Below are 22867 nucleotides of genomic sequence, written 5' to 3'. Positions count from 1 at the left end.
TCCCATCCCCTGGGTCTTCTCTCCCCAGCTCCTGAGGTTGCCCCCAAACACCTCCAAGAACACAGTTTGCAGATATCTGCACTCCATAGTGGATCAAAATTCTGTGGTTGATAAAGTCTTTAAGACACCCACACACCATGATGCAGATCAACTATGATCAAACATATGGGTTCTTCCCAGTGTATTGGTGCCTCTGAATCATCCCAGGCTTGGCAGAAATATCCCATCCCTCTATTTCTGTCTCTCTGTTGTAGATCACTGATTAGGATCTGGTGTTACTCTCCACCCATCCTTCTAAATGATGCTTCACCTTGTTCCTGGCTCTCAGCACCCACCGTGACCATGGCTTTGATTCTACTTTTCAGTGCCTGACGTCACCAGCAACTAGCCCTGCCTGTGCTCACTGAGACAGCAGCCTGGGATCTAGAGGTATGACACATGGTCCCACACACATCTAATTCGTGTTGCCCTTTCTCTCCCCACATGCCTTTTGCTATTTTAGCTTCTCTCAGGTGCACAGTCTTTGTTCTGAAAGTCTCCATATTCTGAATTACTTCCTTCCCCTCTTTACAGGATCAAAACCAGCTGTTGGAGCTGGTTGTTCCTTTCATTAACTTGGTCTGGTTTTTAAGTTAGGTCTCATCAATGTTTCGGCCATATCTTTGTGAGCATAATTCCCAGGCAGATGGCAGAGAGAATGGAGGGGGCGTGGAATACAGAGGAAGTAGATTAGAATGGAAAGAAAATATCCTCCTTTAAAGCTTTCCATAATGCTATTTTTGTCATTATAAAGATACAAGAGAGGAGGAGAAGGAGAAAGGGGGAGATTTAGTAGAGAGATTTTGTCAGAAAGAGAGAGAATAACTGCCTGTCCAAATGCTTCTTGGAAATTTGGGGAGGTTTCTATGAGTGTGGCTTTGTGCATATGTGTGTAGGGGGGTGGGGTGGGATGTTTGTATATGTGTATGTGATGTTCTTTCACGTTTCTGAGTGGCCCCAATTCCAAAAACAGTGTGACCTCACACCTCTCGTGAAATCTAAAATCTTTTTGAGAGCTTCCGTCCAAACTTAAGATGTATAGTGTAGAGTGTTTGGTTAATAATACTTACCAGCTGATCATCCAGTCCAAAAAGTTGTTCCACGTAAGTTTCCAACAGTCTCCGAATTTTGGGTTTCATTGATGGATCAATGCACATATCCCTTTAATAAAATCATAAAATGCAGTCAAAAATTAATTTCATTTCATAGTAATTAGTTCCATAATTAAATCAGTGATTTTAATGGGTGGAGGGGAAGGGAAGGGAAGGAAAAACACTTCCCCTTGGGAGAGGCATGTCAGAATCACCTGGAGGGCTTTTTCAAACCACTCCCCCCTCAGGATTCTGCTGTGCTCCCCAAGAAGCATCCTCATCCTGTCCTCATCCTCAACTTGAAATAAACTGTCCTATGAGCACACGTTGTTGATGAGAGTGTGCTATGTTTCTCACTTAAGAACCAGTGGAGAAATTTTTCCTATTGAAGTTTGGGGGACTTAAAAGCCAATGGAGGGGACTTCCCTGGTGGCGCAGTGGTTAAGAATCCGCCTGCCAATGCAGGGATCACGGGTTAGATCCCTGGTCCAGGAAGATCCCACATGCCGCGGAGCTGCTAAGCCCATGCGCCACAACTACTGAGCCTGCACTCTAGAGCCCGCGAGCCACAGCTACTGAAGCCCACACGCCTAGAGCCTGTGCTCAGCAACAAGAGAAGCCACCACAATGAGAAACCCGTGCACCGCAAGGAAGAATACCCACCGCTCTCTGCAACTAGAGAAAGCCCACGTGCAGCAACGAAGACCCAACACAGCCAAAAATAAATAAATAAATAAATTTATTTAAAAAAAAATAATAACAGACTGCAAACTACTTGGGGTAACTAAATGTCCTAGCTCAGTAAACAATCATGATGATTTTATATATATATATATATGCCTATGGAGGGATTCTTGGACAATCTTAAGATTGGAAACATTCATTAGCAAGACCTTTTTTGATAGTATACAATGAGTGTTTTACCTTCAAAATAAAATATCTCCCTACCATAAATCAAAACAATACTTACCAGAGAAGACTTTCAAGACCATTTTCCATTACAGCAGTGATCATTTTCTCTAAATACCTCAGGGGATCCTCAGGACATGTAACAAGTAGACCACATAACAGAGCCTGGGAAAATGAAATGGAATCAGTGTTTCTGGATTTGCATGTTCTTACTAAGCAAGAGACTTTCTGTCAGACAAAGTCAAATAATGTGACAGTTTCTAAACTAAATGTGCTTTATAGATACCCCTCTGTGTTTATTCAATGTTACCAAATAACCAGAGCAACATGCAGTTTACCTTTACTCTTAAAAAAAATTCCGTTGTAAATGGCGAGTTGTTGCATTATGTGAGGGGTCGCGGGTTAGATCCCTGGTCCAGGGAGGGACAGTCCAATTGAAGAAATAGTTGTGATTACCTTAGATCAATGGTTTCTACCATTTTTAAATATGAGGAACTCCTTTTTTATTGAAGTATAGTTGATTTACAATGTGTTAGTTTCTGGTGTACAGAAAAGTGATTCAGATATAGATATAATCTTTTTCATTATGGTTTATTATAGGATATTGAATATAATTCCCTGTGCTATACATTAGGACCTTGTTGTTTATCTTTTTTATATATAGTAGTTTGTATCTGCTAATCCCAAACTCCTAATTTATCTTTTCCCCCTCCTCCTTTTCCCTTTGGTAACCATAAGTTTGTTTTCTGTGTCTGTTTCTGTTTTGTAAATAAGTTCATTTGTATCATATTTTAGATTCCACATATAAGTGATATCATATGGTATTTGTCTTTCTCTTTCTGGCTTACTTCACTTAGTAAGATAATCTCTAGGTCCATCATGTTGCTGCAAATGGCATTATTTCATTCTTTTCTTATGGCTGAGTTATTTTCCATTATATATATATAATGGAAATTGAATCAGTGATTTTAATGGGTGGAGGGAAAGAACGCTCCATATATATATACATAGATATGTATATATATGTATATATATGTGTGTGTATATATATATATATATATATGTTCCACACACAGCAACGAAGACCCAATGCAGCCAAAAATAAGTAAATAAAATAAAGTAAATTTTAAAAATGTATTGGTGGGGCTTCCCAGGTGGTGCAGTGGTTGGGAGTCCGCCTGCCGATGTAGGGGACGCGGGTTCGTGCCCCGGTCTGGGAAGATCCCACGTGCCGCGGAGCGGCTGGGTCCGTGAGCCATGGCCGCTGAGCCTGCGCGTCCGGAGCCTGTGCTCCGTAACAGGAGAGGCCTGCGTACCGCAAAAAAAAAACCAAAAAAAAAAAAAAAAGTATTGGTGAGTCATATATTGAATACCTCTCCATTTGAGACAGAGAAAAAGAGTTACAGCACACATCCCACAGCAACCACCTGGAGTGCTTAGACATTTCTCTTTGGTTCACTGGTGGGTCTCCTGGTACAGGTGTGGGGATGTGTATGTGTGTATAGCGGGTGAGGCTCTCTCTTTGGCCCTTCCTCCACATAGGGCCTCCTCTTGCTGGCTTTTTTCCTACTCCTCTGTCTCATGAACAAAATAATTCCACCTCTGAGTCATGCAGAGTTCTTCCCACCTACCTCCATGAGCCAAGTGTCAACAGATCCAGGCCTGGGGGTCCTGGGTTTTAGACTCTCAGCAGTTCTCATAGTGTTCCTCCACATAAGAGCATAATTCTCCTGACTGAACCTGCACAACACATTTTCCCATTTGCAGTAGCTCCATGTCCCCCCCCCCTCCCCCCCACCTTAGTGTGCAACCTGCGGGCTGGGAACCTAGCCCCTAGGGCTATGGCCAAAGGGTAAGACCTCGATGTCTCTCCCTTCCCAGCTCTGCCTCCGATGTAGCCCCACCCCAGCTGCTTACAGTGAGCACTCAGCCATCTGCAGACTAATTTCCTTCTCCCCCAGACCTAAAGAATATAGTGATACGGGAGATCAGTGTTCTCACCAAAGTTGTCAAGCTGGATTTGAATAGTCTTCTATTACCTAAGGGCTGAAGTTGTCTATTCCCTGGAGTCTAGACTTCAGACAGCTCCCTAAATAGCCCTGATGAAAAGCCCATCTGCTTTCTAGCCCTTCTGTGCCTCAATCACTATAGTACTGAGTTTCTCTACTCCCTACTCCACATTCTCCCCTTGATCCTAGTCTGGTACCCAGAGGACATCTGCAGCAGAATAACCTGGCGAATGAATTGGTCTCAGAGGATGAGGTCTAGGAACCTGCATTTTGATTGTCTCCCCAGTTGATTCCTATCACACTGAAGCCTTACTGGAATTCAGCTTTAAAGTAAATTATTGAGAAAATTGGGATCTGATAAATGAATATGAGAAGTTGCTTATTTCTTTATATTTCCAAGCTCCACAGATCAGAAAACTACTTTTCCTGAAAAGTTATCCCGCAGAAATCAAATCAAGTTGAAAGGATAAGTCTATGGAGTGCTAATAAAGTCATATGGAACTAGCATTGTTCAAATGTTCACTTTTTGCATAACAAATCTCACTGTTCATAGTTTCCCACTGGGCAAAATAAAATATCCTGGGGTTTCACATCTTAATGTGTGAACAGTGCATAGCTCCATGCAAATATGAAAGCACAGTTAGTGAATCAATAGATTTTTTTTTCTGCTATAAAACCATTAGCTTGGTCTTTATAAGGAGAGACAAAATATGCAAAGATGCCTGCAAAATGAATGTTTGACTCTCAAAAAACGATGAGTAGGGCTTTATTATTGCTAGCCTTCTTAGTAAAAACTTACATGGTCAAGGACAAAAAAAAGACCATGACTTACTTGGCTTTCTCAGTCTTGTAAATTCATAAAACAATTGTGCAATCCTCCACTTTCTTTGCCTCTGCCTCCCTAATCTCAGTCCAGAATATTTCTCAAATATTCTGAAAAATGTCTGGGTACTGAGGACAAAGAAGGGTTTATCCAAGACAGTTGTTTCTACTCCTTTTCAGTACTACCCATCTTACAAGAAGCAAGATAATGCAGTGAATGGAGTCCTCTGGGTTTAACTCCTGGATCTGTAATTTTCTGGTGTGTAACCTCTGACAAGCTACTTCTCTTGTGCTTCTGTTTCCTTAACCATACATGGGATAATAAAGGTATATATATCATAGGGCTATCATGATAATTAAATGAATTAATATATGTAAAGTACTTGGAATTGTTTTCTGGCACAAAATAAGTACTCAATAGATAATAATGATAGCAAGCCATCATCATTTTTTAAACCATTCCACTGCTAATTATCACTTCCATTACAGGAAAAGACTTGGACAAAGAGAAAATAAATTTTTAAATATTCCCTTGTACCATTCAAAGGCCAGTGTAATGACAGAGAAAGAGACTTTATACCAAGTCTATTGGAAGAGATTAAGACCAATGCATTTGGTCTTGGTTAGGAGAGAGAAATGGTTAGGAGAGAGAAGTTGATAGAACAATAGTTTAAATATAAATAGCAAGGTAGGAACTGTATATTAGAACTATGGGTAGATATAAGACACTTGAGAGAGCAAGTCTTGTTTATCTTTTTAGATACTCAGATAAACATAGGAAAAATGCTAAGGGCCTAAATAGCAATATAGAAGATAATTGCTTCATGAGGGCAGAGATAAAAGTGATTACCAAATGCTTGTGGGGTCCTCAGCAGTTGGAGAAACTTTCAACTGGTAAGGAGAGGGCAAGGGTCTTCCTCTTGGCAAGAACAAAACCTCAGGGGCACAAACCAGTTTGGCTGGAATGGAGGATAAATGTAAAAGAGAAGCAGGCAGAGTCACTCTGTGATGACGTCAGAATTCCATACCGGGACCCAGGACTGGATCCTCCTCTAGACACAATAGGTCATTCATGATCAAACCCCTGCAAGATCAATCACATGGCCAAGGTCACAGATGGCCATACAGCAGAGAGTCGCAGCTCAGTGTGTTTCCAAGATCCCTCTAGGGTTGACCTCGACTTTTAGAGGGTATATTCTTGCTTCTGGATTTCACAGATGAGGCAGAGAAGGGCCAAGTGATTCACAGAGCCAGCATGTTTTTAAACTACAAACCTCGGACTCCCCCCTGGCCCATACCATGCACTCAAACAAAATTGTGTGCACGTGTATCTTTCTCCAGAACTTGAGAGGTTTTTTTTCACGTTATCTCTTCCAAAATATTTTATTCATATGCCAACCCCCAAACACATTCTTCTTTCAAGTAGACGGTAATCATATAGTTTACACCTTGTTTTTTTCCCAGATGAGATTGCTTTTAAAATTGCAATGTCAGCACCATATAGTTACAGAAACCCCTTTACTTAGGAAGAGACTTAAGTTTCTAAACATTGTCCAAAGTCCCTTCAACCTCCCTACCCTCCAACCCCCAAAACAAGTCCAAAGTGCCATCTCAGAAATGCTCACCATCCCCATCTGTAGTAGAGACGGTGTTGGCATACTGTAGTTCTAGGAGTGTCTTAATGTTTTTCTATGGAGGTTAGTAAGTTAAAAATTTGTAAATAAAGGGGGTTCTGTGTCTTGTCAACATTTAAATAGAGGGTGCCAAATTTTTATTTTAGAAACTCTATAACTAAAAACATATTGAAGATTATCGAAAGGGATCAACTGGATTTAGCCATTAAGGAGGGACCCCAGGGACAGGAAGATGCCCCCAAGGCCAGAACTTGAGGGGTTTTAAGGCAGACTGGACAGGAGAGGAGACGAGGTCTCTATGAAGTGAGAGCAAGACAGTAAAAGCAGGATCCTAATACCTGTGGGATTGTGCCTGGCCCAACAGGGAGGTGGTCACCAGCCATGTAATCCCTAGATGAGTAGGTGAATTGTTACTGAAGAAATAATAAGCCTTTGGGTTGTCATATGCCTTTGGGTTGTTTAAGTGTACCATGGGTTTTCCTCTGGAACTGCATCTATAAACTGGCTGGCTGGGCTAAGGGAACACAGCAAACATAACTGCTCTCAGGGGAAGCCACAACCTTCTAGTCCCAGGGTCCAGCAAAATGAGTTAGTGTGACCAGTTCCTTCTCATCTACATAAGCTTGTGGTCTCTTGCTCATATATTTAGTAATTCCTGATTCTTGCATTTCTGGCAAGTATTTGCAGCTATTAGTCTCTAAAAATACTTCTGATAGTAGAGTCTATGTGATTTAGAAATAAATACGTTTTTTAAAAATACAGATTGGAAACTTAATCATGAAAGAAACACAAAGCATAAAAACTGCATAAGAATTTTTAAAAACATGTATTTATTTATTAATTTCTAAAAATAGAAAACTTTGCATAAAGATCATGGTTTGTAACTTAAACATGCCCTCTGCTGGGCAGATCTAGTTTTGCAAACTCCTTTAATCTTTCCTAGTTGTTAAACCGAAACCTGAGCTAACACTTTCTCACACTCGCAGATGCAATCTTTATATGTAGGGGCTAAAGAGTTTTGTAGACATTATACCCTTAAGATCTTGCCCATCTTTGGTCCCTATGGGGCAGGCCTTGTTTGTAGACAGTGTGCTGACTTCTGCCTAGTATGTAGAAAATTGAAAGAGAAACAGATTTCTAAATACTTCTGATAACTTACTGTTTGATATTCTACCAATAGGGCTTCATTGTATGGACTCCTAGCTTAGTGATAGCTTTTAAAATATAGATGTCTTTTGGAAGGAATATCTCCAAGGAAGGAGATTCCAACGGTGGTGGGATGAGTATTTCAGAGTTCTCAGAGAGAGAAACAATGAATATAGTGAGAGTGAAGAATTAGAAGGCAATATTCAGTTTCCCCACAACTGTATCGAGGCGCAGGCTCTCAGTGTCTACATGTAGATAGTTTTTTTAAAAAACTTTGAATTTCTGAAATATACTTTTGCCAAATCTTAGAATATATAGAAAGTAAATAATTTATTGCCCAAATCTTTGATCATTTAGTTCACTTTTTTTTTCAAATCTAAAATTAAAGTTTAAAACAATACTTGACTCCAAGGTCTAAAAAACTGTCTCTATGTTTATATCTGTTGTATAAATAATACACCTAGGTTGCATGACACTGTGCTAGGTGCTGATGGTCTATGAGGTCTACTCACTTGCTGCAACATGGAGGACATGAACCATGAAGGAAGAGATTATTTCCTGTGACTGATCACAGTGGTTTCAAATTTTGTTTTTTAAATCAGAAAAAAAAAATCTTAAAAAAAACCCCAAACTCATGGGAATCCCCAAATATAATCTAGATCCTTTCTTAACCTCTAGAGCATCCCCCATAGGCATCCTTAGAACCCTGGGATTCTGCTAAAAAAGAAAAAAAAACTTTGGAAATCTATCAGTATGCAATTAGTCACACACAGGCCTACGTGAAAGCAGAGTGAGAAGATTTTATGGAAGTGCCATCGTAAGCAGGAAAAGCGGCTGACCCATCTAGGAAAGAGGGTGTCCAGGAGACCTCAGCTGGCACAGCAGCCAGAGGAAAAGGGCTCTCGTCCCAGGGAGACCAGACACAGGCCTGCAAACTGGCCAGCCAGCTGGTTTCCTAGACTGAGAAACCGGCACTTGCCAGCAATGAGTGTTTTTATGCTTCCTATGCTTTCTTTGTATGTTTTTTTTCTAATTCTCCATCAATAAATTTCACTTGATGATAGTATGGGAAAGCAAAAAAGGAAGCACTTTTCCCTACACATAAGCCTGTTTTCATTATTTTGTTTAAATATATGAACTTTTTCTGATTATAAAAATATATATGTTCTATGTAATTTGGAAAGTTGAAAAAAAATACAAAGAAAATAAAAAGCAACCATCATCCTGACAACCAGAAATAGCCTCTAATAAAAATTTTAATTTCAGTCTTTCCTCAATACATATATTTTTACAAAATTAAAATTAGGATCATACTACAGTTTTTTTTTTTTAATAAATTTATTTATTTTATTTTTGGCTGCGTTGGGTCTTCGCTGCTGCGTGCGGGCTTTCTCTAGTTGTGGTGAGCGGGGGCTACTCTTCATCGCAGTGCATGGGCTTCTCATTGCAGTGGCTTCTCTTTGTTGTAGAGCATGGGCTCTAGGCACGCCAGCTTCAGTAGCTGCGGCATGCGGGCTCAGTAGTTGTGGCTCGTGGGCTCTAGAGCGCAGGCTCAGTAGTTGTGGCGCACGGGCTTAGTTGCTCCGCGGCATGTAGGATCTTCCTGGACGAGGGTTCGAACCCGTGTCCCCTGCTTTGGCAGGAGGATTCTTAACCACTGTGCCACCAGGGAAGTACCTACATATACCTTTTTTTTATTCCTGGCTAGTTATTACATTGCGAACATTTTTCCATGCCACCAAAAATTCTTCAAAACATCATGTATTGAGGTTGGTTGATAACCTATTGCATAAAATTATACCATAAATGTTTACAATTTATAAATGGCTGGACATTTAGGTGTTTTTAACTTTTTCCCTTTATTAAAAATTATATGATATACATATTATCACTACTAATGATGAAATGTACATATCTTCACCTCTATTTCCTTAGAAATAGAATCAAAATGTGTATTTTGAAGATCTTCATACATTTCTCAAAATTGCTTTTCTAAAAAGATATTATCAGTTTATACTTTCATTGATAGCCAATGGGAGTGTCCCATTCACCTTGCCAACACTGAGAATTAAAACATTTTTATATTTGTTGATTTGATGAAAATAATTCATTTTCATCTACATTTCATTTTTTCAGTGCAGTTAAATTAGTTTTCTTACATTTACTAGCTGCTATAGACTGAACCGTGTCCCTGCAAAATTCATATATTGAGGGGCTTCCCTCGTGGCTCAGTGGTTAAGAATCCATCTGCCAGTGCAGGGGACACGGGTTCAAGCCGTGGTCTGGGAAGATCCCACATGCCATGGAGCAACTGAGCCCGTGCGCCACTACTACTGAGCCTGTGCTCTAGAGCCCGTGAGCCACAACTACTTAGCCCATGAGCCACAACTACTGAAGCCGGCACGCCTAGAGCCCATGCTCCACAACAAGACAAGCCACTGCAATAAAGAGTAGCCCCCGTTCGCTGCAACTACAGAAAGCCTGCATGCAGCAACGAAGACCAAATGCAGCCAGAAATAACTAAATAAATTTATTTTAAAAAAATTCATATTTTGAAACTCTATTCCCCAATGTGATGGTATTTGGAGATGGGGCCTTTGGGAGATAATTAGGTTTAGATGAGGTCATGAGGGTAGGATCCTCACGATGGGATTAGCGCCCTCATATAAAGAGACACCTGACAGCTTGCTCTCTTTCTTTCTCTGCCAAGTGAGGACACAGTGAGAAGGCAGCCGTCTGCAAGCTAGGAAGGGAGCCATCAACAGAGCTCAGCCATGCTGGCACCCTGATCTTAGACTTGCAGCCTCCAGAACTGAGAAAATAAATTTTTGTTATCTAAGCCACCCAGTCTATGGTATTTTATTATAGCAGTCCAAGCCAACCAAGATACTAGCCATCTATGATTTTCTATACATTCGATATGTCATTTTTGGGGACAGGCTTTATTTAGATAAGGATGCAAGATATAACAGTAACCAAAGAGAGAATCTCAAAGGGATGGTAGAATTCAGAAAGATAGCAGGGCCGCCTGTTGAATCTCTACTCATGTCTCCCGAAGTCTCCCCTGGAGTCTTTCTCAGCTAAGGATTTAAAAGGTTTTGTGGTTTGAGACAAGCCATGGCAGCAGTTAGTCCATGACTTACTCTCTGTCTTAGTCCATTTGGACTCCTATTACAGAACACCATAGACTGGGGGACTAATAAACAACAGAAACTTATTTCTCACAGTTGTAGAGACTGGGAAGTCCAAGATCAAAGTGCAGGAAGATTCTGTGTCTGGTGAGCACCACTTCCTGGTTCATAGATGGCCATCTTCTGACAGTGCCTTTACATGATGAAAGGAGCAATGGAGCTCTCTGGAGTCTTCATCGTAAGTATTCTAACCCCGTCTATGAGGGCTCCACCCTCATGACCTAATCACCTCCCAAAGGCCCCACCTCCTAATACCATCACATTGGAGATTGGGTTTTAACATGAATTTTGGGGAGACATAAACGTTCAGTCTATAGCATGTTCATATCACTTTGTTCATTTTTCACAATATGAAACTAATCACTGTGATTCCTGAAGATTTGAAAATAGGTATCAATTTATTTCGGTGCATGTGAGAACAACTGTCCCATGTGTGACACTGATTGCAGGTGACCAACCTGACTAGACAGCCGCTCCACCCTCCCTGTGCCACTCAGACTCTTCCTGAAGTTCCAGAAGCTTGGTGCCTGTGAAAACAACAACCTTCTCAAAGACACAATGATCATATCTGGGTCAAAGGTAATTTTCTCTGGCTTATTAAATATGTTAATGCATTCTAGACCTGCACTAATATGGCAGCTACCAGTTTCATGTGGCTATTGAGCACTTCAGATGTGGCTAGTCCAAACTGAGATGTGCTGCAAGTGTAAAATACACACTCGATTCTGAAGACTTAATATGATTTTATATTGAGTCCATGTTGAAATGATTATAGCCTGGATAGATTGGTTGGTAGAAAATCTCTTGTTAAAATTAACTTTGCCTATTTCTTTTCACTTCTTTAATGGGTCTGTAGGACACCCAAAGGGATAACGCACAGAGCACTCAGGAGAAAGTTTGAGCTAGAGACAGCTTCAGAGTCATAGCTGCAAATGGTTGAATCTGTTTTCTACTAGCACATGGTAGATGCCCGGCAAATGCTTGCTGATGAAATGGTCAAATGTACCCTTCTTAGCTGACCACTCTTGCCATCCCCTCCAAGAAAAAAAGGCTGGCTGGTGTCCAGAGCCTAATCTGTTGTTAAAAAAAAAACCTAACTTGAATTGAACATAAAATCCAGCAGATTTTAAGCTGGTGTGCAAACCTCTAGAAGCCCACAAAGGCTTTCCAAGGGATATGTGAGGGTGAATAGTATAAAGGACTCCATTTCCAGATCCTCACCTTTCCCATGTATTCTTTCCAGAACCTGATTTGCCTCAGGACACATTTGTGATTTTCTTTTCCCATTCTTCCCATTCACAATTGCTTTCTCCCACTCTAGAAACTAAAGGCCTGTCTCTCATCCATCTGGAATCTCACTACACAGAAAACTGAGGCAGAGAGATTTAGAAACTTGCTCAAAGTCACACAATTAGTAATTGGCAAAGCCAAGAATCAAACCTAGGCAATCTCGTAATAATAGATAATCCCCTTGTATTGCTTCACACACTTTAGGGTTCAAGTAATAAACCTCAACTAAACATGGAGTTTATTGGCTCCTACACTAGAAATTCTAAAGGTAGATCATGCTTTGGATGAATTTAACCCAGTGACTAACTGATGTCACTAGAGGCCTGATTTCTTTCCATTTCCCGACTCTACCTTCTTCAGAATCCGCTCACCCTAAAACCATCTTTCCTTGTGGACACAGGAGAATTGGCAATGGCTCCCAGGGCTACATGCTTCCCCACAAACATCCAGAGATGCTATATCTCTGTCCCAGCATTCCAACCAAGCAACCTGATCTAAACTGGTTTAGGTCACATCTTGCCCTCTCCCACGATCCTCACCACCACCCGTCATAGTCACAAACATTGTGGCCAGGGAACTTGAATGCGCTGGTTGTCATAAGCCAATCAGGGTCCAACCCCAGAGATAGGGATAGTCAGTTTCCCTGAAGCATATGGGCTATATGGGAAAGAGGTAGTTTATGGAATAAGAGTGTTAGAAATATTAGGAAGAGGGAAGTAGATGTTGTGTAGGCAACTTGTTAATGTCCAGTATACATCTGCTCCTGGGGAACATAGAAAAGAAAGAAGGGATATTTATAGAAGAATTGAGACCCACTTACTGGGTGATAGTGTTGTGATCCACATCTTGTTCGTTCAGATAATACTTTGAGATCCAACTTGATCCCAGATTCCCCTTGAATGAACAAGCCAGGTATATAGCTGATTGTATTTCCTTAAATGGCCATAACAATATATCCCATCCCATGAGCTCTTTTTGCAATGTGACTTTGATACACTTCCCATCAAGAAGTGGGGTATATGTTCCCTCCTCTTGAATCTAGGTGAAAATAATGTTATGTTCACTTCCAAGCCTAGGTCATAAATGGTGATATAACTTCTACCTAGTTCTCTCTGGGGATACCTGCACTTAGAACTCAGCCACCATACTGTGAGGAAGTCCAAGCAGCCCATGGAGAGGCCCATATGGAGGAACCAAGCCTCCTGGTTCACAGACCTAACTGAACTCCCAGCCAACATCTGACACCAACTTGCGAGGCATGTGAGTGAACCGTCTTAAAAGTGGATCTTTAACCCTCTGCTGATCCACCCTGGATGGTACCACATGGAGCAGAGACAAGCTCTCCCTAAAAAACCTTGCAAGAATTTCAGACTTTTGAGCAGACTAAATGAGTCATGTTGTTTTAGGCCATGAAGTTTTGCAGTTGTGTTACACATAAATGAATAATTGATACAGCAAGCTAACAGAAAATGACTGCACAGCCAGATCAAGCCTGTCATTTCATCCATCCCTAGCTACATACATTATGAGCAGCCATGACTATCATTTATTTTAACTTTTTATTATGGAAAACTTCAAACGTATATAAAGTAAACAATAGTATAATGAACCCCTATGTGCCCATCACCCAGTTTCAACAATTATCACCATTCTGTCATCTTTGTATTATCTATATATTCACCCATTTTTCCACCTGTTCTCAATTATAATTTTTTTAGGTAAAGTTTACATGAATTCAACACAAATCCTAGCTGTATAATTCTGACAATGGATACACCTACACCTCAGTCATTTTCCAACTCCCCAGAAAGTCCCCTGTGTAGCGTTCCACTTAAGCCTTCTGTATCAGTCAGCGTCCAGCCAGGAGACAGAAATAAGTAAATAAGTAAGTTGAGTAAAGAACATTTATTCTATTCTAATAACTAAATTCTAATAATTTAATTCAAAGTTATTCATATTAACAGACAATGGTTTTAAATTAATAATAACATGTTAAAGAAAACAGGAAATGATAGACAAAATGGATGAAAAGATGCAGAATATTAATTGGAATGTATAAAAAAATCAAATGGACATTCTAGAACTGAAAAATATACCATCTGAAATTAAGAACTCATTTGATTCATTTGATGTATTTAACAGTAGATGAGACTCAGCATAAAACAGAATCTGTAAACGTGAAGACAATCAATGAAAAATATCCAAACTTAAGCACACAAAAGAGAATGGGGAAAAAACAGAAGAGAGCCAAAGAGGCATAGGCATGTAGGACTAAGTTAAAAAAAAAGAAAAAAAAAAAAAGCTAACATATTTATGATCGGAGTCCCAGAGGGAGAAGAGAGAATTAGGTAGAAGCAGAATTTGAAAATGACCAAGAATTTTCTAAAACAGATGAAAAATATCAATCAACAGATTCAGTAAGCCCAGTGGATCAAGCAGGATTGAAAAAAAAAAATCAGCCTCTATTCAAAAGTCGGCAGGGAAATGATATCCTACGTAGACAGCCAGGTTTTATTCAGGACAGGTAGGTGGAGTTCAGAAGAGGTTAAATATACATAGAAATCTGTGATGAAAGATGATGGATTCCAAAACTTGCAGAAGATGGGTTTTAGAAGAGTGCTAGGCATGGAAAATTGGGTCAGGCGAATAGATGTACAGGGATATGAGACACAATGGGATTCAGCCTGATAGTCTCTTAGGGGAAGCAGGTAACCAGGTTAAGGTGGGTGTGTGAGGCTCTCTTGCACCTGCTGGTAACGTGGTAGCAGAGGTGAGTGAAGGACTCCTCGGAAGAATATCGTCTTAGGCAATGGGGAGCACTTCTAAGGGCCTCTTTTCTCTAGGGGCAAAACAGTATGGTAGGCTGGTGAGGAAGAGGTGCTCTCATCCAGAGGGGGAACCAGGGATGCCTCCTGCAGCCATGTAGTGTTATGGCAAGTGGAGAGCAAGGCAAGGAGAGGTTACTACTTCCCTGATGTTCCCTGACCCTCAACTTGAGTCCAGTTGTGCTACCTGCGCCACGGCCAACTTGGACTGAGTCATCACTCAGAATGGCTTTATCCTGAATCTTAAATAGCCCTCTGTATCTGCAGGTTCTTCATTCATGGATTCAACCAAATGTGGATCCAAAATGTTTGGGGGAAAATTCCATTGTTTCAAAAAGCAAAAGAGTTCACTGTGTGCAGGCAACTATTTACATAGCATTTACATTGGATTAGGTACTATAAGTGATCTAGAGATGATTTATTTAGAGGTGATTTATACAGTGGGATGTATGTATGCAAATACTATGCCATTTTATACAAGGTCCTTGAGCATGCACAGATTTTAGTATGCATGGCGGGTCCTGGAACCAACCCTGAGGATACTGAGGGACAACTGTATTAGGTCCTTTGAGGAGGCTCTTTCTCCCCAGGATAGTTTCACGCCTCCAGGCCTACTTGTATTGATATGATAGTACAAAAATGGTTTCAAAGAGGGAAAATTGATGATCCACAGATTTTTCAGGTTCTCCCCTTGGAAACTAAGTCCATTTCCTTTTTATAAGTTTGGAATTTTGCACTATGAAGTCATGTGTTATTTTTATTTATTTATGGCTGTGTTGGGTCTTCGTTTCTGTGCGAGGGCTTTCTCTAGTTGTGGCAAGCGGGGGCCACTCTTCATCGCGGTGCGCGGGCCTCTCACTATCGCAGCCTCTCTTGTTGCGGAGCACAGGCTCCAGACGTGCAGGCTCAGTAGTTGTGGCTCACGGGCCCAGGTGCTCCACAGCATGTGGGATCTTCCCAGACCAGGGCTCGAACCCGTGTTCCCTGCATTAGCAGGCAGATTCTCAACCACTGCGCCACCAGGGAAGCCCTGAAGTCATGTGTTAATATATCTGACCAAGAAAAAGGTCTAATAAAACAAAAAGATGAAGATACTGAGAGAGAACTATACAAACATTCCACTTTCTGACCCCCATCTCCTATTTTCCAGCTCCCTCACTCAATTACTCCCTCTACCCCTCTTCATTCCCCTCTTACAAGCTTCTACTTTCTACCCACATATCAATATTATGTCTTGTTCTCATTTCCCACCCAGTCCTTAGAGTCCTTGCCCATCAGTTCAGGCACTCTCAAAAGCTTAGCTCCCTCACCATTGCCCTTCCATTATATATGTCTGGCAAACTCCTATCCTGGATGAAGTCAACTCTTATTTGTGTACCTGCATCTGATTTACTGAGTGCTGCTTGAGAAAATCATATAACTGGGAAGATGAGTACCATGCTCTCTACACATTTTCAAATATAATTGTACAGAGGTAAAACATGAATGAAACTCATCATAAAAAAATTAAAACAATGTATATGGAGTAAAAGATGAGAGTTCTCTCCTAAAACCATTCCCCAAAACATTGCTGTTAAGTTTGCCATATGTTCTATGCATGTATTATTGTCTTAAATATAGATATATATGCATGTACATATATATACATATAAACACACATATATACACATATACATACATATATGAAATCAGATAGGTAGCTAGATTGTAGTACACACTTTGTTAAGCAATTTGCATTTTTTTCTTTTCTTTTTAAAATTTAATATGTCACGGAGAGCCCTTCTTCTCAGAAGGTACAGGTATATTTTATTCTACATAATATCCCATTCCCTTACTTACACTTAGGTAATAACCATTTTCACTATGAACAATGTTATAATGAAAATATTTGTACATCCTTCTAGTTACATGTGCAAATATGTCTCTAAAGTGGATCCTCAGAAGTGGAAATGCTTGGTCAAAGGGTATTCATATTTAACATTTTAATACATATTTCTAAATTACCATCCAAAAAGGAGGAGCTATACTGAATTGCCCTCCCACCTGCGTAGGAGAGTTACTACCCCAAGCTGGGCTCTCAACACTGCCTGGCTCTCTTTCTCTTTCCTTCCCTAGACTTCTAACTCTCCCTCCTTCTCTGCATAACTTAACTACTCAAAACCTCTTCTGCACCCTCCATCCCCACCCAAACATACCATTCTTGGCAAATATTTCACCTAATATTAGCAGAGAAAATGGAAGTCACCAGAAGAGAACGTTCTTGACTTCCTATCCCCAAACCTACAAAACCTATCCACCTCTTGTCCTCCTTCCCTCCTGTTACAAGGCGGGTGGGTGAGGACAGTCCTTCCTCCCGTGTTTAAGTCCTGGTTGTGCGGTCCTTCCCTTCACAAAGGGCTAACTACCTTCCATCTAAAGGTCTCAGCTTCCACTCCTCAGCCAACTTAAATCTATTTTCTGCCTTCATCGCTCTACTGAAAACCCAAACTCACCTTGGGTCAAATCCACTACACCTTTTCAGGTCCTTATCTTAGTTGACACTATTGCCCACTCTCTTCATAAAGCCACACTCTCCTGCTTTTCCTTCTCTGTCTCCACAGCACTTCATTCTCACTCCTCTAGTCTTCAGGCTCCTCTTGTCCAAACCTTAAAAGTTGGAGTTTGGGGTTTCTGTCCCAAGGCCTTTGTTCCTTCTCTCTGGGAGATGTCACCCATTCCCCCCTTTCAGGCACTGTCACCCCTCTGTCTTCAACTCTGATCGGTATGTTCAGCCCAGACCGCCGACCTGCCCAAATGTGACTTCATCCTTTCCTTTTCGCTCCTCTGAACCTCCACTCCCTCTCTCCACCAAACCCCAGTCCCTCCTCTGGGAAATCTCTTCCAATTCTTTTCTCTTCTAACTCCGGCGCACTTGGCTCCAGTACCTCGCAGACCTGAGGAATGTATTTCTCCTTGAAGTAGTTCCTCAGCCTGGGTCTGGCAAGGCGCAGCGAGGCCATGACCGGAGGCCCTGCTGAAACTCTGCGCTTCCAGCCTGCGCTTCACGCCCCGCGCAGCAGGAGCCGCGCCTGGCTAGGGGCTGGCGCGTCTCGGCGTTGCCCCGGCAACCACGCTGCGTGGAGGGGAGGGGCTAGGCGCTGCGTTGCCGCGAGCGCCCACCCTGGTGCCGAGGACTGCCGGGAGGGAGGTGAATCTCGGGCCGGCCTGGGGGCGGTCCCTGGTGTGTGCTCTTGGGGCGTTCAGTCATTGCAGCTCTTCACCGAGTCCCGGTCTCCTTCACCCGCGCCCCGCCCGGACTCGAGGAAGCCGCCGGGACGCGTCCGGGCCGACAGGGCGGTTTCCGAGAGGCGGAGCTCAGTCGCCCATTTCCTTTCTCCGTCGGCTAGAACCCGGACGGCGGCAGCACCCTCTGGCTTCGGACCATCCTGCGCCAGGCCCAGCGCTGCGCGTGGCCCCAGCGGCAGCATGGGCGGCGCCCGGGATGTGGGCTGGGTGGCGGCGGGCCTGGTCCTAGCGGCCGGCGCCTGCTACTGCTTCTACAGGCTGACGCGGGGCCGGCGGCGAGGCGTCCCCGGGCTAAGGCTGCGCCCCTCGCGGTCTGCAGGTGAGGCCACGGGGTGCCTGGCAGGTGGGCGGGGACGGGGACTGTGGCTTTCCCAGAGTGGGGGTTGAAGACGCCACAGGTGCTCGTGGCTTTCCAGTGCTGGGAGTAAATAAGGAGCCCAGCCAGGGAGGGAGGCTGATGAGAAGGGCAAAGTCGGGAAGCCCAGGTGCAAAAGACGGGTCTTCCACGTGATTGGGTGAGTGTAGGGTTCAGAGGTGGTTCCCCGCCTCCATTTCTTTGTTCAAAATTCCGGGATGAAAAATTGCCCAGACTTTCTTGTCTGAGTCTGGCGTCACAGCTGAGAACAGTTTCTCAAAAGCGTGTTGATTGCCTCTCAACGTTAAAGCTTGCTCCCGGCCTTTGTGTTACCAGGGGGATTCTGGGGCGATAGATGAAATTCTGCGTGCAGGTAGCCTGGAAGAAGGGACGCCAGAGGGGCAGTTCTGAGGGGAGGTACTTTGAAGTCGCCGTGGTCTATATATATATATATATATATATATATATATATATACACACACACACACACAAAGTATGCGAGAGATCCTGGAGATACAGATATAGCTATGTATATCAAATTAGAACAGTTGTCTGCATGGAGGACACCCTCCTGGCGGACAAGTGCATGGTGAGGTTTCGGTCCAAAAATTGATTGCTGCATTCAGGATTCTAACAACTTGTTGAATGTTCTAGGGGGTATTTCAGGTCATGAAAGCTGTTACAGAAATAATTAAAAATAAAATCTCCTGCCAACCAAGAAATTCCTCTCTACAAATGTAGGAAAGAACTAAATAGCTTTATTAGAGAATAAGCATTAAACCAGGTTGCTACGCCCATCACGGGCAATCTGCTAATGGGATTGCAAAGACAGAATTCTCACCCCTTTATGTATCCAACCAGAGATAACCTATAACCTCTTTCATATTAAGTACATGCCGTCAAGATAAACAGTAATTTGTCCTTAAGAGGACTTGACAGAACCATTTGCTACACGTAGTTCATTCTAAATTCACAGGTAGTTGGGGTGGTATTTGTGTTAGCTAATAGCCGTTATGTAGAAGAAAAATAAGACTTCTCAGTATCTATGATAACCGCGTAGTTACAACACAGAGCCAAGAACCGAGCTCTGACTCACCCAGAGACAAGGAGATGGGGACTCCATCTTCCTTGATGTTTACACTTCAGATGACACCAAAGACGCTAAGAAAGATTTTCTTGGGTTTTAAACCGGCAAGAGGCTTACTTAGCTTTTAAAAAGATGTATATTTATATCAAAGGGACAGACAAAGGATTTACAATTACTAGTTTGCTCAAGGAAATGTTCTCAGAAAAGGGAGTGGGTGAAAGGTTTCTTTCCCTTTTGGCACAAGGGGGAAAAAATTCATTTTAAAACAGATTTGGACTTACCTTTACTTCCAAAACCTACTTTGTTGTCTTTGTGTCAGAGATATTTTTGTATAAGTAGTCAGGTGACCCGAACTCAGATACCTTCTCACTTACACTTACTCAACATGATGAACACTGACAAAGTCTTACTACCCCCCCCAAAATCACCAGTACCTTGGCCAGGCAGCTTACAAAATACGTTGCTCACAGCCACTACCTGAAGCTACACTTTTTTCTTTGAAGAAGACTCAAGAAATACCCATTTTGTCAGCATCACCCTTACGTTTTGGAGGGTGATCTATTTTTTTTAAATTGAGATAAACACTGTATTAGTTTTAGGTGTACAACATAATGGTTTGACATTTGTATATATTGCAAAATGATCACCATAGTAAGGTTAGTTGACATCCATCACCACAAGTTTTCTTGTGATGAGAACTTTTAAGGTCTACTGTCTTAGCAACTTTCAAGTATACAATACAGTATTGTTAACTATAGTCACCAAGCTGTACTTTACACTCCTAGTACTCATTGCCCTTATAACTGAAAGTTTGTACCCTTTGACCCAGATCTTCCCATTTCCTTCAGCCCCCAGCCCCTGGCAACCACCATGACACTCTGTTTCTATGAGTTGAGTTTTTTAGATTCCACATAAAAGTGAGATCATTGTGTATTTGTCTTTCATCGTCTGACTTATTTCTCTGGACATCATGCCCTCAGGATCCATCCATGTTGTCACAAATGGCAGGATTTCCTTCTTTTTTATGGCTGAATAACATTCGATTGTATGTATGTGTGAGTGTGAGTGTGAGTGTGTGTGTGTGTGTGTGTGTATTATCACGTTTTATTTATACATTCATCCATCGATTGACACTTAGGTTGTTTCCATGTCTTGGCTATTGTAAATAATGCTTCAGTGAACATGGCGGTGCAAGTATCTTTTCAAGGTGGTGATTTCGTGGAATCACGAAGTGGAATTGCTAGATCATGCGGTAGTTCTGTTTTTTTAAAGTTTTTTTTTGATGTGGACCATTCTTAGTCTTTATTGAATTGTTACAATATTGCTTCTGTTTTATGTTTTGGTTTTTTGGCCACGAGGCCTGTGGGATCTTAGCTCCCTGACCAGGGATTGAACCTGCACCCCCTGCATTGGAAGGTGAAGTCTTAAATCACTAGACTGCCGGGAAGTCCCTGGTAGTTCTATTTTTAATTTTTTGAGGAACCTCCATATTTTCCATAGTGATTGGAAATTTACATCCCCACCAACAGTGCACAAGGGTTCCCTTTTCTCTACATCCTAACCAACACTTGTTATCTATTGTCTTTTTGAGGATAGCCATTCTAACAGGTGTGAGGTGATAGCTAATTGTGGTTTTGGTTTGCATTTCCCTGAAGATTAGTGATGTTGAGCCCCTTTTCATGTACTTGTTGGCCATTTGAATGTCTTTGGGGAAAGGTCCATTCAGAGCCTCTGCCCATTTTATAATTAGATTGTTTCTTTTTTTTTTTCCTATTGAGTTGCTTGAGTTTTTAAATATATTTTAGATAGTAACCATTTATCAGATAAATGATTTACAAATACTTTCTCCCATTTCATGGGTTGCCTTTTTATTTTGTTGATGGCTTACTTTGCTGTACAGAAGATTTTTTCATGTAGTTCCACTTGTTTATTTTGCTTTTGTTGCTTTTGCTTTTGGTCAAATCCAAAAAATCATGTCAAGACCCATGTCAAGGAGCTTACCATCTATTTTTTTTTAGGAGTTTTAGGTTTCAGGTCTTTTTTTTAAGAATTTATTATTTATTTATTTATTGGCTGCTTTGGGGTCTTCCTTGCTGCATGTGGGCTTTTCTCTAGTTGCGCCAAGTGGGGGCTACTCTTTGTTGTTGTGCGCGGGCTTCTCACTGCGGTGGCTTCTCGTTGCGGAGCATGGGCTCTAGGCGCAGGGGCTTCAGTAGTTGTGGCCCACGGGCTCTAGAGCGCAGGCTTAGTAGTTGTGGCGCACGGGCTTAGTTGCTCCGCGGCATGTGGGATCTTCCCGGACCAGGGCTCGAACCCGTGTCCCCTGCATTGGCAGGCAGATTCTTGACCACTGAGCCACCAGGGAAGCCCCTAGTTTTCAGGTCTTATATTTAAGACTTTAATCCTTTATGAGTTGATTTTTGTGTATTGTGTGAGATAGTGGTTCGGTTTCCTTCTTTTTTGTGTGTGAATTTTATTTTATTTTTTATACAGCAGGTTCTTATTAGTTACCTATTTTATACATATTAGTGTATGTATGTCAATCCCAATCTCCCAATTCATCCCACCACCATCCACTGCTTTCCCCCCTTGGTGTCCATACGTTTGTTCTCTACATCTCTGTCTTTATTTCTGCCTTGCAGACTGGTTCATCTGTAGAAAAATGGTACAGATGAACTGGTTTGATTCTTTGGCATGTAGCTGTCCAGTTTTTCCAACACCATTTATTAATGAGACTCTTCTTTCCCTTTTGTATAGTCCTGGCTCCTTTGTCATAAATTAATTGATCATGTGTGTGGGTTTATTTCTGGGCTGTCTGTTCTATTCCACTCATCTATGTGTCTGTCTTTGTGCCGATACCATACTGTTTTGATTACTATAATATAGTTTGAAATCAGGAAGCATGTGAGTTTCTGTTGTGGATTTTTGGTTTGCAGTTACCATCCATGAGGTTTTGATACAGCAGTACATATATATATAAACAAGATAGTTTTGAGTTGCTGGTCTCTTAATCTCAAATACATTTCCAATGTCCTGCATTTCTACTCTCCTCACAGTTGATGGTTTTGATATTTGTGTGTGGATGATTTCCTAACTTTACTGTATGTTTGCCTTTACCAGTGAGCTTTACCCATTCATAATTTTCTTGTTTTTAGTTTTGGGCTTTTCTTTTTCCCCTAGACAA

The 22867-nt window shown here is 41.7% G+C and overlaps 3 protein-coding genes across 3 annotated transcripts in view; 2 read left to right on the top strand and 1 right to left on the bottom strand.

Moving 5' to 3' along the window:
* LRRC17 (leucine rich repeat containing 17) overlaps positions 1–11389 on the top strand; it is a 163347-nt gene extending 151958 nt beyond the window's left edge. The window contains exons 4-5 of the mRNA XM_079931725.1: positions 366–429; positions 11291–11389. Of these exons, the coding sequence (XP_079787851.1) occupies positions 366–388 (23 nt within the window). The 3' untranslated portion in view covers positions 389–429; positions 11291–11389. The remainder of the gene's footprint in view (positions 1–365; positions 430–11290) is intronic.
* FBXL13 (F-box and leucine rich repeat protein 13) overlaps positions 1–17955 on the bottom strand; it is a gene marked incomplete at its 5' end in the record, with an annotated part of 181607 nt that extends 163652 nt beyond the window's left edge. Inside the window, 3 exon segments of the mRNA XM_079931715.1 lie at positions 1110–1200; positions 2101–2204; positions 17881–17955. Coding sequence (XP_079787841.1) covers positions 1110–1200; positions 2101–2204; positions 17881–17955 — 270 coding nt within the window.
* Positions 17956–18103: 148 nt separating this feature from the next.
* Positions 18104–22867, top strand: part of ARMC10 (armadillo repeat containing 10) — a 36939-nt gene continuing 32175 nt past the window's right edge. Inside the window, exon 1 of the mRNA XM_079931732.1 lies at positions 18104–18560. Coding sequence (XP_079787858.1) covers positions 18422–18560 — 139 coding nt within the window. The 5' untranslated portion in view covers positions 18104–18421. The remainder of the gene's footprint in view (positions 18561–22867) is intronic.

Source organism: Stenella coeruleoalba (genome assembly GCF_951394435.1).
Source record: "Stenella coeruleoalba genome assembly, chromosome: 9".
In the NCBI taxonomy this organism is placed as follows: domain Eukaryota; kingdom Metazoa; phylum Chordata; class Mammalia; order Artiodactyla; family Delphinidae; genus Stenella; species Stenella coeruleoalba.
This window is presented reverse-complemented; position numbering and strand designations above follow the sequence as displayed.